General features: G+C 39.5%; 1 protein-coding gene across 13 annotated transcripts in view; it reads left to right on the top strand.

Moving 5' to 3' along the window:
- Positions 1 to 17,863, top strand: part of MARK3 (microtubule affinity regulating kinase 3) — a 107,957-nt gene that overhangs the window by 13,678 nt on the left and 76,416 nt on the right. For 12 of the 13 annotated variants that reach the window (XM_060153967.1, XM_060154058.1, XM_060153786.1 and 9 more), the window contains exon 2: positions 6,890 to 7,081. In XM_060153967.1, the coding sequence (XP_060009950.1) occupies positions 6,890 to 7,081 (192 nt within the window). Of the gene's footprint in view, positions 1 to 6,889; positions 7,082 to 17,863 lie in introns of those variants that run through there. The other variant, XM_060154692.1, reaches the window with a different exon arrangement.

Below are 17,863 nucleotides of genomic sequence, written 5' to 3'. Positions count from 1 at the left end.
GATTACTCATAAATTACTGGCTGGAAATTTTAATTCATATTGCATTGAACTTATTGATTAATTTGGGTAGATTGTATAATATCTATCTAAGAATATAGAATTCCCCTTTATTCAGAGGACCTTTTATGTCTTTTATTAAAAATTTAAAGCTTTCTCCAGAGTTCTTATATATTCTTAAATAAGTTACTTTCTACCTACTTTTTAGTTTTTATTGCTATGATGAATACTTATTTTAAGTTAAATTTTGTGGTAGGTTACTACTGGTGTAAGGAACTGTAGTTATAGGTTGATCTTGCACCTTGCCAAGCTCTCTCTTGAGTTCTAGTGGTATTTCCAATTCTTTTGGTTTGCAGTTAGATCATATCATCTACAGATAACGACACTTTTTTCTCTCTGAGTTTTTTTTTTTTAATTTATCTATTTTATTTATTTATTTTTGGCTGCATTGGGTCTTCATTGCTGTGTGCGGGCTTTCTCTAGTTGTGGCAAGCGAGGGCTACTCTTTGTTGCGGTGCGCGGGCTTCTCATTACAGTGGCTTCTCTTGTTGCAGAGCACAGGTTCTAGGCGCACAGCCTTCAATAGTTGCGGTGCATGGGCTCAGTAGTTGTGGCTCGTGGGCTCTAGAGCACAGGCTCAGTAGTTGTGGCGCATGGACTTCACTGCTCCGTGGCATGTGGGATCTTCCTGGACCAGGGGTAGAATCCGTGTCCCTTGCATTGGCAGGCGGATTCTTGACCACTGCACCACCAGGGAAGTCCTATGTGGTATGTATATACCACATCTTCTTTATCCATTCCTCCGTCAATTTAGGTTGCTTCCATGTTCTGGCTATTGTAAACAGCTATGCAGTGAACATTGGGGTACAGGAATCTTTCTGAATTGTGGTTTTCTCCGGATATACGCACAGGATTAGGATTGCTGGATCATATAGTAGCTCTGTTTTTAGTTTTCTAGGGAACCTCCATACTGTTCTCCATAGTGGCTGTACCAATTTACATTCCCACCAACCATGCAAGAGGGTTCCCTTTCTCCACACCCTCTCCAGCATTTACTGTTTGTAGATTTTTTGATGATGCCCATTCTGACCGGTGTGAGGTGATGCCTTTTTGTAGTTCTATGGCTCTTTCTTATATAGACACTTTTTTTTAACATCTTTATTGGAGTATAATTGCTTCACAGTGGTGTGTTAGTTTCTGCTTTATATATATATATTTATATATATATATATACACACACACACACAAATATATAGACACATTTTTAAAGAAGAACTAATATGTATAACATAAAATGGAGTGCATTCCCCATTCACTTTTCTTACTGCCTCTTATATTAGTATTGATATGGCCCCTGTAACAGTTTAGTAGTGCTTTGGCTGAAAGTAACTAGACCTTATACGATGGCTTAACCAAATAAGGGTTTATTTTTCTCACAAAAGAAGTCTGGACAGCTTCTAGCTTTGGTTCAGCAGTTCAGTAATAGTGGAGCTGGTGGTTTTTAAAAATATTTTTGTCTTTTCTCTCACATTTGAGACCTTAACGGCTACAGGGTAACTTATATAGCTCTAGTTGTTACCGTTGCATTCAAGGCAGGAGAAGGGAGGAAGGGGCTGTGCTAGTGTACCTGTCTCCCTTTATGAGAAACAAAAAGTTTTCCGAGGACCCCCCCAGTAGACTTTCCCTAATGGGAACTGACCAGAACTAAGCCATGTGCTACCTCCAGCTACCAAGGAAATTTGGGAAAACAGGAGTTTCACTGGCCATATTGCCTCCCCAAATACACATCTGGCTTCTCTTAGAAATGAAGAAGGGAGGAATGGATATTGAGTAGATACCTACAGTATTTGCCCCATTCCTTAATATTACCTGGCAACTTAAATGTGTTGCATTAAACGGAAGTTTTAGTTTGAAAATGAACACTTTATGGATTTGTTAACAGTGTTCTCTCTTTGACTTGATTCTGCCTAATTTTTAGTAGCACTGCCCATATTCTAGTTTTCATGATGGATAAAGTGGTTCAGGTCAATTCCTTGAGAAGGAGAAGGATCAGGACTCCTTTAATCTTTTTTTCTTTTTTTTTTTTTTTTGGCTGCCTTGGGTCTTTGTTGTTGTGTGCAGGGTTACTCTAGTTGCGGCGAGCAGGGGCTACTCTTTGTTGCAGTGCACAGCCTTCTCATTGCGGTGGCTTCTCTTATTACGGAGCACGGAGTCTAGGCGCGCGGCTTCAGTAGTTGTGGCATGCGGGCTTAGTTGCTCCGCGGCATGTGGGATATTCCTGGACCAGGGCTCACACCTGTGTCCCCTGCATTGTCAGGTGGATTTTTAACCACTGCACCACCAGGAAAGTCCCTGGACTCCTTTAATCTTTGAGATTAAACAGCTCTGAGTGCCTGTTGTGTGTTTAGTGCTGCCACAAAAAGTGGCTACTATTATGTAACTTTTTTTTTTTTTTTTTTGGTCCTCGGTTTATTGTCACCTTAGGGAGAAAAAAAATTCAAGCATGAAGTAATTGGCTAATAGTACAAGAATTCAAAATTATTTGTTAAAATGCTAGGAAATTTTTTCTTCTTTAGGGCCACTGATGGATGCATGGGAAAAATAAAATGAAGGCCAAGAAAAGGCAATTTAATTTGCTTCTGTTTGAGAGAAATTTTTTTTATCTTTTTTTTTTTTTTTTTTGCAGTACGCGGGCCTCTCACTGCTGCGGCCCCTCCTGCTGCGGAGCATAGGCTCCGGATGCGCAGGCTCAGCGGCCATGGCCCGCGGGTGTAGCCGCTCCGCGGCACGTGGGATCCTCCCGGACCGGGGCACGAACCCGTGTCTCCTGCATTGGCAGGTGGACTCCCAACCACTGCGCCACCAGGGAAGCCCTGAGAGAATTTTTTAGTTAAACACATTAGATTTTAAAATTTCAGGACTTTATGTATCAAACTAAATATACTAAGTTCAGTAACTATTGGAATTTAACAAACATCAGATATTTCAATCTGTTATATGAGTTTACACTCTTAAGAGGAAGTACGGGTTTCTTTTGGGTTTGTATTATGATTATTTATTTGCATAAGGGTGTATTAGGTTAGGCTAGGTTATGCTGAGGTAACATACATGACCAAAATCTTAGTGTCTTAACACAGTTTAAAAAAACTGTCAACTTCATTGACTCCATGAAGAGTGATCTCCATTTCCAGGCCATTTGGTCCTGTGACCCTCCATCTTTGGACAGTGTTCTGGGTTCAGGAGAGAAGACCACAGGGCTGGAGTCAAGCCCTGGCAATAAATGCTTCAGCATGGAAATGACATGTCACTTTCACTCATATCTCATTGACCAATCTTAGGCACATGGCTATTGGGAACCTCAAGTGAGGGGTGTGAGTTTCTCTGGGAAGTCAGTGTATTGTGGTGGATAATTGTCTACAACAAAGTAGCCAAATAGAGATAGATACAAGCAGAGTACATCCAGAGCCCAAAGGAAAAGAAATTCTGGTGGAATGCAGGGAGAGTCATGGAAGGCTTCATAAAGATGGTGACAAATGACTCAAACATAAGGGAATGAGTAGGATTTTCTTAGGTTTGAAGAGAAGAAAGGGCACTCAAACCGAGGGAGGATCATGCTAAAGAATAGTGGATGATGTAGCGGGAGAGGAGGCATGGATTACATCACAGAGGGCCTTGAATTCATTTAACATTCATTCAGCAACAATGTATTGCACAGCTACTATGTGCCAGGCACTGTTCCAATTTCTGGGAATATCTGATAAGGAACAAAACAGGCAAAGATCTCTGTGTTCTCCTGCAGGTTACATGCTAGTGGATGTAGTGTATCCTCATCTGGTGAATGGTGATATTAGCTGTTCTGCCTGCATCACAGGGTGTGTTAAAGATAATATATGCTGGTACATTTAATAGCATATGAAAAAGTCAAGTTCTTTTTTTTTAAATTTTTATTGGAGTATAGTTGTTTTACAATGGAAACGTTAAGCTCTTTACGACTGTAAGGCAGTCCTGTTTATCTTATTTTATGTTACAGCCACATATAGAAGGAGTTAGTTTTTATTATAAGTAGATCGGAGAGTATGCAAAGGTATAAACTAGATGACTATGAATTTTAAGTTTCTGATATTTCTATTTTACATGCAGAAGACAGTTGATTTGCATAAAAGTTAATATTTTGTCTGTTTAACTGTACCTTACTCTATAAAACTTAATACATGAAGGGCTGAATTTATAAAACATATAAATTAGAAAGTGTATGTTTGCATTTAAAGAGCTTTTCTGACCAAAATTTTGGATAGCAGTGTAATTTTTAAAACTATATTTTCATTGCGTAAATAGTAAAACCACTTGACATATACCTCATAGGAACAGGGACTTTGTTTTATGCACTGCTTTCTAACACTCAAAACAAGTGCCCAGCTCATATTTATATAGCATCTATTATACAGGGCTTCCCTGGTGGTGCAGTCGTTAAGAATCTGCCTGCCAGTGCAGGGGACATGGGGTCAAGCCCTGGTCCGGGAAGATCCCATACGCTGCAGAGCGACTAAGCCTGTGTGCCACAACTACTGAGTCTGTGTGCCACAACTACTGAAGCCCACGCGCCTAAAGCCTGTGCTCCGCAACAAGAGAAGCCACTGCATTGAGAAGCCTGTGCAGCACAATGAAGAGTAGCCGCCACTCGCTGCAACCAGAGAAAAGCCCGCGTGCAGCAACAAAGACCCAGTACAGCCAAAAATAAAAATAAATAAATAAAATAAATAAATTTATTTTTAAAAATCTATTATACATTATCATTTGATAAATATTTGAATGAATGAATAGAAGAAAGAAATTTGGGAGATAAAAATTTCCCGTAATTTAACCATGTGAATGTTACAGTGATCAGTATTTTGATATCATTTATTTAGTCATTCCAATACTTATTAAGTACCTGTTATATGCCAACTGCTAAGATCTAAGGAACAATAAATTACTGTCCCTGTTTTTATGAAACTTACATCTAGTTTGGAAATAAACATAATGGTTATCAAAATTTTTTAAAAACTGTACTCCAGCGGATCTATAAAAATTTGCATTACAATACACCTATTTTGCGTAAAGCCTTAGTGTAATAACTTAGTTGTTATTTTAGTTTTTTCTTTAATCAAGTCCTCGTTTATAATAGGCTATTTTTAAAATTTTATTTATTTTATTTATTTTTGACTGCATTGGGTCTTTGTTGCTGTGCACGGGCTTTCTCTAGTTGCAGCAAGTGGAGGCTGTTCTTTGTTGTGGCATGCGGGCTTCTCGTTGCGGTGGCTTCTCTTGTTGTGGAGCACAGGCTCTAGGCACATGGCCTTCAGTAGTTGTGGCACGCAGGCTCAGTAGTTGTGGCTCGCGGGGTCTAGAGCGCAGGCTCAGTAGTTGTGGCACACGGGCATAGTTGCTCCGCGGCATGTGGGATCTTCCTGGACCAGGGCTCGAACCCGTGTCCCCCACATTGGCAGGCGGATTTGTAACCACGGAACCACCAGGGGAGACCCTATAATAGGCTGTTTTGTAATTTGGAAATTAGAATCTTTTTGTTATAGGAACAGAGTTGTTTAGATTTGTGACCAGTTTGTAAAAGTCTGTTTAACCTAAAATATACATTTACAGTAAAAAACATAGAAATTGTTGTTTGCAATGCAGTATTATGTGATAATTGAATAAAACAGAAGAGAACCTATCCCAAAACCTGGTACATGAGGGACAGAGATTTACTTAGAGGAATATGAAAAAGTAGATAGAAATTAACGTGGGCATTCTGAAAAGGACATCTTTTGAGGACTTAAGTTGATGGCACAAATTCTTAAGCTTTTACTGTAAAATACTTGTTTTTCTGTTTTCCTTGATATGAGTGTGTTACAAAGTGTAGTTTCTTAGGTTTATCACCTAGAATCAGGCTTGTTTTGACCTATAGGTAGAGAGAGAGAGAGCATGAGAAACAAGGGACATTTTCCTGGACAAAAAGTTGGAAAAGAGAAAAGAATGAAAGAGGTTGAAAGTGTCTTTGTAGAGTGTCGTGAGAGTGAGAGGCCTTCCTTGAGCAGGAAGGAGTTAGCAGCCATGAAAAGTAGGCAGTGGGGCATGGCATCCTTTGGGCACTAGGGGAAAGAGGAAGCACTAGGCAGCTGGCTGCTTCTACGTACAGAATTGTACACATCAGGCATTTGTATCTCTCGTACCTTTATATTTAATATGGTCAGAGGCATATATGATTTGTTTTACCTTTATGGAGTGTATTGAGTACTGTATTCATCTCTTCAACAAATATTTGTCAGGGACTACAGAGTCTGGCTGTGTCTTTAAACACATTGTTTTAAATTATTGTTAGCAGCATAGTTTAGAAAGAAGTTGGGAATCTAGGTTCTCTTTGAATTTCTCACTAGTGATGTGGCAGTGAATAAATCTCAGGGTATCCTCATCTGGTGAATGGTGATATTAACTGTTCTGCCTGCATCACAGGGTGTGTTAAAGATAATATATGCTGGTACATTTAATAGCATATGAAAAAGTCAAGTTCTTTTTTTTTAAATTTTTATTGGAGTATAGTTGTTTTACAATGGAAACGTTAAGCTCTTTACGACTGTAAGGCAGTCCTGTTTATCTTATTTTATGTTACAGCCACATATAGAGAATATCTCCTTTCTTTCTGAACACCCAGTTGAATTTCAACACTTGGTATTTCTCTTAGCATTTTCTTGTTTTCCTCACAACTTTATATCAGGTGGGCAAATCCCTTTGAAGTGCCACATGTATTGGGATTAAAATTAAAGCAGTGATGTTTTGTTTCTTCAACTAGAGGCTCTTAAAACTTGTCAAGTACCGTGGGTCTCTCATTTCCTAATGTTTGTTGTATGTTTTATTGTAGCACACGTCACATGGAGACGGGCGGCAAGAAGTTACCTCTCGCACTGGGCGCTCTGGAGCACGATGTAGAAACTCTGTCGCTTCCTGTGCAGATGAACAACCTCACATTGGAAACTACAGACTGTTGAAAACAATCGGCAAGGGGAATTTTGCAAAAGTGAAATTGGCAAGACACATCCTTACAGGCAGAGAGGTAAATACAAATTATGCTTGATTTCTGTTAGTACACTTGCTCTGTTTAGTTCCATGTGAGAGAAAGAAAAAGAATGTATATATTTGGGCTAATTAAACATTTTTTTAAGAACAAGAAGCTTATGTATTAATTATGTGGGAGTTCTTTTGCTTTCTCATTTCTTTAAATGTTATAAAGATTATATTGAGTTTGAATAATCTTCTGCATTTAAAAAGAGGTAGTGTTCTTTTTCAGTGGTAAATGTGTACCACCACAGTAAAAATTTTTAACTTCATTATAAGCTCATGGTGCTTGAAAAAATCAATAGTGTTGTCTGTTTTTATAGACTTATCCTCAAGAAGTTTCTTCATCTCCCCAAATATTTTTCTCATAGCTTATGTTTGATAGGTTATTGTGCAGGAAGGCACATGCTTTCCTAATTTTTGTGATATTGGCTTTCTACTCAACCACATGCCGTATTTATTAAAAACGCTTCCATTAAAACTGCTACTAGGGGGACTTTCCTGATGGTCCAGTGGTTGAGAATATGCCTGCCAATGCAGGGGAAACGGGTTCGATTCCTGGTTCGGGGAGATACCACATGCTGCGGAGCAACCAAGCCCGTGGGCCACAACTACTGAGCCTGCTCTGTGGAGCCCACGGGCCACAAGTACTGAAGCCCATGTGCCTAGAGCCGGTGCTCAGCAGCAAGAGAAGCCACCACAATCAGAGGCCTGCACACCACAATGAAGAGTAGCCCCCGCTCACTGCAACTAGATAAAGCCCACGCACAGCAACGAAGACCCAACGCAGCCAAAAATTTAAAAATAATAAAAATAAGTTAATTAAAAACAAAAAACTGCTACTAGGGACTTCCCTGGTGGTCCAGTGGGTAAGGCTCCACTCTCCCAGTGCAGGGGGCCTGGGTTCAGTCCCTGGTCGGGGAACTAGATCCTGCATGCATGCCGCGACTAAGAGTCCGCATGATGCAACTAAAGGATCCCACATGCTGCAGTGAAGATCCTGCCTGCTTCACCTAAGACCTGGCACAGCCAAAATAAATAGATAATAAAATAATTAATAGGGACTTGCCTGGTGGTGCAGTGTTTGAGAATCCGCCTGCCAATGCAAGGGGACACGGGTTTGATCCCAGGTCCAGGAAGACCCCACATGCCACGGAGCAACTAAGCCCGTGCTCCACAGCTACTGAGCCTGCGCTCTAGAGCCCACGAGCCACAACTGCTGAGCCCACGTGCCACAACCACTGAAGCCTGGGCGCCTAGAGCCCGTGCTCTGCAACAAGAGAAGCCACCACAATGAGAAGCCCACTCACTGCAACGAAGAGTAGCCTCTGCTTGCCGCAACTAGAGAAAGGTCTTAGTGCAGCAACTAAGACCCAACACAGCCAAAAATAATAATAATTAATAAATAAATATTTTTTTACGAAACTGCTACTAAACTAACTCCCTCCTCACATTCTACTTATGCAGTAGAGAACCGTTCTGCCTTTTTCTTTATTTTTGACATAGTTTATTGCATTTGGATCTTTGTACCTGCAATTCCTTTGCCTAAAATATACTTCACCCTTTTGTACAGGAGTCACTTCTTCTGGAAAGTAGTCATTGACAGACTCCCTTTCCCCAGGCATGGGATTCATGTTAAAAATCCTGATACTTTCCTTAGAAAGCATGTTTTACTATTAAAATTACATAAACAATTATGTTTTACTATTACAATTACAATTATGTTGGAATTGCTTATTAACCTGTCTTCCCCCTCTAGTCTATAGGGTAGACATCAGTACTTTATCATGCTTGGCACATATTAGGTACTTAATAAATATTTATTGAATGAATTTCATGTTACTTTTGAAGGAAGCTTTATAAAGAAATGCTTCCCATGTACCAAAGCCTCCTGATATGTGTGCCAAGGTGGTATTACCGATGTGCCATGGTACTGATGCCTGCAGCCCACCATGCTGAGGGCTGCTGGAGCAGGACCCACCCTGGGTTTGCTACAATTTGCCCTACAAATATTCTGATTTTCTGTGTGTGCTGGGACCTGAAGAAGGTTGGGGAGCATTGGTCTTTGCTAACTAGAGTCTTAAGTAAAGACTGTAACTAAAAATTTGCCTCTTCACATTTCATCTCAATTTTAGTGACAGTTCCCTGGTTAAGACTCCTGGTTGTAGAGATGCCTGGACTGCTTTTGGAATCAGTAAATAGCATGAATGGGTGCAGGTTTCTTTGCTGCCCTTGATCAAAAATTTTTGAAATAAGGAACAAAACCTCTGAGTTTATTTCCCCCACCAATCTCGAGTGGTTGCTTGGCCAGTTTCCTTCCATAGGTAGAGATGGTGGGTTAAAAGAGGAGTGGGACAGACAGACCCTCTCCCCTTTTACATAACATGTGTGCTGGAGTGTGGCTTACCATGTTTATATCTAGTAGGTTCTCTCTCCAGAAATGGCTTGAATCTGACTAGATAGTGCGTAAATTAAAACACTTTTTTAAAAATTTGAAATAAACAATTTTTCCCCCTATTGTAGGTCTTAACCAGAATCATATAAAATGTAAACATTATAGAAATTCGTTATGTAGAAAATAAAATTCCTTAAACTTTCTCTCCTCAAAGAGGATCATTTTCAGCAGTTTGGTGTAGATTACCACAGTTTTTTATATACACAGTAACTTTTTGTTTATTTTAACAAAAAGGGACTCATGGGACTTAATGGTAATTTTTCTTAGCAACATACTTGATCACGTCTGGATCTTAGTGCTCATAGATCTGACATTATGTTTAATGGAACATCATCTTCCAGTGTGTGCTGGTGCCGTAGTTCACCCCCGTTGGTGGGCATTGGGTGGTTTCTGATTTTTTTGCTATTACAAATATCTGCAGTGAACATTCTTTAACATAACTTTCTGTGCTCTCGTTAAGAGTGTTTCTGTAGGATAAATTCCTAGAAGTGTGGAGGTCCTGGGTCAGAGGGGATGAATATTTGATACTGTAATAGGTACTGCTAAATTGGTTTTGAGAGAACGTTTTACTGTTTTGTTAGCCCTACCGGAATGAGAGAGTGCCCATTTTTCTACACCGTTACTAACATTGTAGATAATTTTTGTCTATCAGATGAGCAATAAATCTATTTTTGAAAAAAGATTGCTTTTTCCTGATAACTACTTAGATTGATGATATTTTCGTATATTTGTGTCATTTTCTTTTTAAAATAAGTTTCCTGTTGTATATCCTTTATCCATTTTTCTTTTTCTCTTTTAAAATTTTAGCGATTTAAACATTTTATGTGTTTCAGACATCAGTCTGATCTGTCTGGGTTTCATGTCTTGGTGAGAAAGGTTTACTTCCAGGATTTTTTAAATTGATTCTGTTTTTTCTTCAAATACTCCTGTGGCTGGCATCTGAATGTTTAATTCATTTGGTATGTGTTTTGGGGGATTAGTATGAGGTGTAGGGCTCTAATTTTTTTTCCCCTATGTGCATTACTGCTTGTCCCAGATCATCTGTTCTCTCCCCCCGTTTATTTAAATTCCCTTTTGTTTCTCTGATTTCATTTATTTAGTTTTGTACCCATATCATGGTGTTTTTATTACTGCACCTTTTGATTGTACGTTTTGATTTTTTTGGAGTAGGTTAAGTCCCCTGCTGATTATTCTTATTTTTTAAAAATTTCATTGCTCTTTTTTGCAGTTTACTCTGTCAGATGAATTTTATTTCATTTCATTTCATTCCATTTCATTATTTTGGTGGCACCATACAGCTTGCGGGATCATACTTCACCGACCAGGGATTGAACCCAGGCCATGGCAGTCACAGTGCTGAGTGGTAACCACTGGACCCCCAGGGAACACCCAGTCAGATGAATTTTAGAAATAGGTTGCCATGTTCTAAAAACAGCCTTACTGGAATTTTGATTGGATTAATTTTGATGAAATTAATTGAATTTATAAACTGATTTGGGAGGCAATTTGCTGTTTTAATGATACCAAGTGTTTCTATCCAGGCTTATGAAGTGTGTCTCGATTTTGTTTTTAAGGTTCATAATTTTCTTCATCTGGATTTTGCATAGTTCTTGTTATGTTCATTCCAAAGTGTTTTATAATTTTTGTTGCTGTTGTGAATGGGGTTTGTGAATATATGAGGCTACCAAATTTGCATAACATCTTGTATCTGAGCACCTTTTGAACTTACTCTCATTTTGGATATCAGAATTAAGCAAGTTGATGTTATTTTTTAAATTATACATCATTTTTTATTTTGATGTACAGTTCTATGAATTTTAACACATTTATAGATTGATGTTACCAGTACCGTAATCAAGATACAGAACAGTCCCATTACCTCAGAAAATTCCCTTGTGGTCCCTTTATGGTTGCTCCCTCCCCCATCATAACCTCCTACAACCACCTGTCTATTCTTCATCCTCATAATTTTGTTTGTTTCAAGTCTGTTAAGTAAATGAGATCATACAGTATATCTTCTCTAATGCCTTTGAGATTGATCCAGTTTGTTGCATATAGTATTCTTAGTTCTTTTTTTTTTTTTTTTTTTTGCGGTACGCGGGCCTCTCACTGTCGCGGCCTCTCCTACTGCGGAGCGCAGGCCCAGCGGCCATGGCCCACGGGCCCAGCCGCTCCGCGGCACGTGGGATCTTCCCAGACCGGAGCAGGAACCCGCGTCCCCTGCATCGGCAGGCGGACTCTCAACCACTGCGCCACCAGGGAAGCCCAGTGTGTTCTTTTTTATTGCTGAGTAGTATTCCATTATGTGACTGGACCACAGTTTGTATCCACTCCTACACTAAAGGACATTTGAGTTGTTTTCATGTTTGGCAATTATGAATAGAACTGCTATAAACATTCCTGTACAGGTTTCTGTGTGAACATAAAATTTTATTTCTCTAAGATAACCCAGGAGTGGGATTGCTGGGTCATATGGTAAAAAACTGAAGTTTTTCTAGAAAGTTGGTTTTATTACAGGTTTATTATAGTATAATATTCCTAAAGAAACTTAAAACTCTAGTCTAGTTATTATTTTTATCACTTGGTACTGTTCTCAGCCCACTAGAAACTAAAGTTTTTCCATCAGCATTCTCTTGCCCTTTTATGGGAATGTGATGTATCTTTCCTATTGAGGTAGTAAGAGCACTAAAGGAAACCCAGAGTGCACCAGAAAGTGGTGTTGGTGATTCAGAGACTTAATTCATTCTGAGTCAGTAGGAGATCAAGAGTTACTATATGTTAAAGAGACAGTTTTAATTGCTGTCATGAGGATAAGACTAGCAATGTAGTAGAATTATATAGTGGAAAGAATTCCCTGAAAGAAGAGAGTGGGGATAATCTGTATCATGCACTTACGTCACAAGGACATTGTGAACATAAAAGATACTCATGAAAATTTATGTGATGGAAGAATGGCATTTTTACTGCACAGACAAATTAGTTTTTGTGGGTTTTTTCTGTTTTATTTGTCTGTTTTGTGGGGGGTGGGATGCGCACCGCATGACTTTTTTGGGATCTTAGTTCCCTGTCCAGGGATTGAATCCAGGCCCTTGGCAGTGAGAGCGCCGCATCCTAACCACTGGACCGCCAGGGAACTCCTGTGAACAGACAAATTAGATTAATGAATTATAACCAAGAGAACGTCTTACATCTAGTGAACAGTTTCTAATCAAGTCTTTAAATAGAATGATTGTGGTAGAAGTCCACTGTAGATGAGACCTGTCTCTCTAGGATGGTTCTTAATTTTTAGACCAGAAAAACACCAAAATCCTTATTTTATATATATTTAAAAATACAGGCACCAGTCATAAAATTCATCTGATTTAACTCTTTGATGAAAATGCTACCTATTGTCATAGAAGCAGCTATCCCATATTTGGGATTTGGGGATGTTAGTTCCATCTTCTGTCTTGGTTTTGGCTAGCTTTTCACAGCTGAAGATTATTTTGGTTTTTGAAATAATTGTTTGTTTTAATATTACAGTTTTCTTTCAAGTCAAGTTTTTCTTTCAAGTTCATTTTTCCCCATAGTTATTTTCATAGGCCCCTAGGGATCTCTTCCCTAACATGAACTACAGAAGAACTCACTTGTATCTGTCATTTGGTACTTAATTGAGACTGTTTTTTTACTGCCTTAAAAAATTATTTTCCAAAGTAATACATGCGTATAGCTTAAAAAGTCAAATAATACTAAAAAGCTTCTAACTGAAGTCAGACTTTCTTTGCCTCCTCTGTATCATTCAGTACCATTAATCAAAGGCTCCTACTTTCAATTTTCTAGGCTCTTTTTTCTGATAGTCTTTTGGTTATCTCCTGATTTATAATTGTAGACATCACTGACCTTCCCCTTATGGAAGATGGATATAGCTTTCTTATGATTCACTTCCACATCTACTTTCCTTTCCTCAGCCTTTCTATTGCAATGATATATTTGGTTAAAGTTAGATTTTTTTAACTTAATCAAGCTATGTAAATGTTGTTCAGTGTTGGACCACAATAATTTATTTTCTTATATAATTTTTAATTTTTTCTAGAATTAATAGTTGCCTCAAGTTTTGTGGGTTTTTTTTTTCAACTTTCTCATGGTTCTATGTATTTTCTGCAAATTGATCCAACATATCTTTCAAATACCTTGCAGTACCGATGCATATGATGTAACATATTAGTTCAAGAGAGAATAGGTGGGTAGAGGTTAAAAACAGCAAGATAGCGCTTTCACGGCACAGATGAATGGGGTAGTGGCTACAGGGAGATGTCAGGCCAAGATATTTTTTAAAAGATGGGCAAGGGCTTCCCTGGTGGAGCAGTGGTTGAGAGTCCGCCTGCCGATGCAGGGGACACGGGTTCGTGCCCCGGTCCGGGAAGATCCCACGTGCTGCGGAGCGTCTGGGCCCGTGAGCCATGGCTGCTGAGCCTGCGTGTCCGGAGCCTGTGCTCCGCAACGGGAGAGGCCACAACACTGAGAGGCCCACGTACCGCAAAAAAAAAAAAAAAAAGATGGGCAAAATACCAACATGTTTGTCTGCTAATGGGAATAATTTAAGGGAAAGGGTAAAAATGGTGCTTTGAGGAGACGTGCTGGAATGGGTGAGAGGGGGTGGTAGAGGTATTGTCTTTGGATAACGTGGACAGTCCTTAGAAGTAGGAGGAAAGTAGAGGGTACTATGCCAATATTCTGCAGGTGAGTGGTTCTGTATGAGGGTGGGAGCTTGAGAAGTTTTCTTCTCATTGCAGCTCTTTTTTCAGTAAAATAGAAAGCAAGATTACCAACTAAGAATGTGACTGTCAAGGAGATAGGAGATATTAGAGATCTGAGAAAGTTACAGTAATTAACAGGTTAGTAGGAGAGTGAATGGACTGAGAAATATAGTAGAATTACCAGGCAGCCTTAACACTTCCCTGAGGTTACTGATCATGGATTTAAATCGGGAATAGACAGCCTGGATGTAATTTACTGTCCAGCAACATTCAGTTAACCAGACACAGGCATAGCATTTGTAGATGGTTGGGATTTTATTTTAGTAAGTAGTGAAATGGAAACAGAGCAAGGGCATTGATTTGGAATACCCAAGGGAGTGATTTCAATTAAAGACAATAGATTTAAGTAGGAAGTAAGTACTTGAGGGAGAAGGCAGACCATAAGAAGGTGGTGGGATCAATGGCTGTGGATCCCGGTGAGTTCAGATAGTTACTGGGATTCTAGAGTGGGTGGGTGGGAAAGTTAGGAGGAGGTGGTTAGAGAGTGGGAAACTCAAGATTAAGATCATAGTGGGTTTTCCGATATTGGTAGTTACAAAGTCTAGAGTAAAACAGTGTAAATGACTTTTCCCTCCACCTTTCTAGCAGCTTTTTAGACTCTTCTCATTTATCCATGCTGTTGAGAAATTTCACAGTGAAGTGCCAAGGAGTTGGTCTTCATTCTTTGTTCCTGGTGCTCATTGAACCCTTTCAATATAAACATTCTTATCTTTCAGTTCTGGAGAATTGTCTCATTTTATTATTTAAAAATCGTCATTCTAGAATTCCTTTTTTTTTTTTTTGGCTGTGTCATGTGGTTTACAGCATCCTAGTTCCTGACTAGGGATTGAACCTGGGCCCTAGCAGTGAAAGTGCCGAGTCCTAACCACTAGACTGCCAGGGACTTCCCAAGAACCTTGATTATTTATTTTGTTTACTTATTTACTTATTTATCTATCTATCTATCTATCTGTCTTGGTTTTCTGTCTCTGTTTCTATTTTACTTTCTGAGTGATGTCTTTAACTTTATCTTCCAATCTTTCTGTTAAATTTGTTTGAGTCCCTGCCTGTGTCCTCCTCCTAGCTCTTTCCTTTTCTGATATTTGTCTTTGTAGTATCCAGTTCTGGTATCAATACTGTTTCTTCTGTTAACTCTCTGAGGATAGTAAAAGCTTTCTTCTTTTTTTTTTTTTTTTTAAGTAGATTTTTTGCTCCCTACATTGTTTCTCTTTTCTCTGGGATTCTTTCTTGGTGTCTGTCTTTCATACAGAGACTTTCTTTGGAATCTGGTAACCCCTGGTTGTCTGTGTCTGTTTAAGGTGGAACCCTAAGAAGCTGATCAGAAGCTGGTTTGCATGTATAGGATATGTTTGACCACAGAACTTTCCTTTGGGAGTCATCCAGTGCTTTTATTGGAGTACCCAGATATCTTTGTCTTTAGATCTCTTCTCTGGGACCATTCTGTTCTCTAGGTTAAGAATCTTCTGTTCTGCCCGAGAGGAGCCATGGTCCCACCCCTCAGCGGCAGTCTGACACTTAATCTCTGCCCCCCCCCCCGCCCCTTTTCATCTCCATGCCTCACTCCTGCCCTCTCCTGGGCCTGTTGACCTTGAGTCCAGAGCCTCGTTGTCTTCTCCGCAGAATAAGTTTACAGTCCCTTAAGAACCGGTGGTCATTGGTTTGGTTGGGGAGCAGCAGCATTCTTTATACAGACTTTTGACTTTGGAATTAGCCCAGCAGCTCCCCTGTCGCCTTTGGTCCCCTGGGACCTCCAAGTCTAGAGCCCTTTCCAAGTCATGCTGGGGAAATCACACTGTTTCTGGTTATAGTGTCTTTTCCTCTGTTGTCTCTTCTCTCTCTTTCAGAAAGTTATTGAAATAGCTTTCCCACTGTTGTCTTCTCAGCTTGTTATTGTGCTCTTGTGGCTGTATGCTTTTATTGTCAGTCTGTGTCCTCTCTCCTACACTAGAGGAGAAACCAGAGAGAGGCCAGGGGGAAAAAGATTCAGTCTTGAACCTCATTTATCCTTGGCCTCTAAATACTCAATAACTATTTGTTTTGGAAGTGAGCAAGCAGGACGGTAAAGATAGCCTTAGTATAAGTCTGATAACAGATACAGCTGAAAATGGTAAAGATGATCATCATGGTTCATTGTGGAGTATTCACATAAACCCAGTTCCCACAAATTAAAAATCACTTAATTACATAGTTGTGACACTTTTTTTTTATTGTGGTAAAATATGCATAACATTTACCATTGTAGCCGTTTTTAAGTGCAGCTCAATGGCATTAAGTACATTTGCAGTGTTTGCAACCATCACTATCCATCTTCGGAACGGATACAGTCAATCCCATTATTCACAAATTCCATACTTGCAAATTCACATACTACAAATTATTTGTAATCCCAAAAATCAGTACTCGCTGTGCTTTTGCAGTCTTTTTCAGACACGCACAGAGCAGTAAAAAGTTTGAATTGCTTACTGTGCGTTTCCCCAGCTGAGGCCCAGCGAGGTGACACTCTGCCTTTCAGCCTTCGTACTATAAACAGATGCCCTTTTTGTGGTTATTTAGTACACATTTTCCACATCTTTGTGCATTTTGTTGGTGATTTTATTGTTTAAAATGGCCCCCAACTGTAGGGCTGAGGTATTAGCCAGTGTTCCTAAGTGCAAGGCTTTGACGTGCCTTACAGAGAAAATACATTTGTTAGGTAAACTTCATTCAGGCATGAGTTAGATAGTGCTGTTCAGTGTTAATGAATCAATAATGTATAGTAAATGAGGTATCCTTAAACAGAAACACACATAAAACAAGATTATGTATTGATCAGTTGATGAAAATGTTATGACCAGGGGCTCACAGGAGTCTTAACTCCTTCCCCCTAGGAACAGTGGTTCAGCATTCACTAGTTCAGTGTTCAGAGTGACTTCATAGAATGTAATTACCGTGAATAACGTGAATCAACTGTCCTTTTTTTTCTGAAGGAGGAGGGTTAATTGTTACTGGTATTTTCCCCTAACAACAGATATATGGGAAGGGGTATTAGAAAAGGGTATGGGCTTTCCTCAGATGTCTGATTCTTGAAAACGTTTTTAAGAGCAGAGAAATAAGAAGCACATTGAGAGCTCTCTACATGAGGTGTGTGGAAGGTGCTGCTCCGGTGCCTGGCTTGGCTTCACGGTGGCTGGGAGGAAAGTTGGCCTTTTGCTGGGACCTTCCGTATTCAAGGCACTGAGTTATTTTCTCTGGTCATTACTAAGTTTTTCCTGGATTGCACCCTTCTTAGAGCATACTCTAGGCTTGTGTGTGCCCTGCTCTGGATGCCTCTGATTTTTGTCCCCCAGAAATTATTTAAAGTCACTTGTCTGCTGATGCCACCTCTCCCATTCTCTTTGCCATTCTTTGTCATTTTGTCTTTATTGTTTAATTGGACTGTCAGGCGGAAGAAGAGAGAATGCATGTGATTAGTATGCCATCTTTAACTGAATGTCCTCATTATGGGTATGAAGGAGCTTTTCATTGTTATTTTTATTCAAGTTAATTATAT

Source organism: Lagenorhynchus albirostris, chromosome 1, assembly GCF_949774975.1.
Source record: "Lagenorhynchus albirostris chromosome 1, mLagAlb1.1, whole genome shotgun sequence".
Taxonomy (NCBI): domain Eukaryota; kingdom Metazoa; phylum Chordata; class Mammalia; order Artiodactyla; family Delphinidae; genus Lagenorhynchus; species Lagenorhynchus albirostris.
The sequence above is the reverse complement of the archived record's forward strand: the minus strand, read 5'-3'. Positions and strand labels throughout refer to the sequence as shown.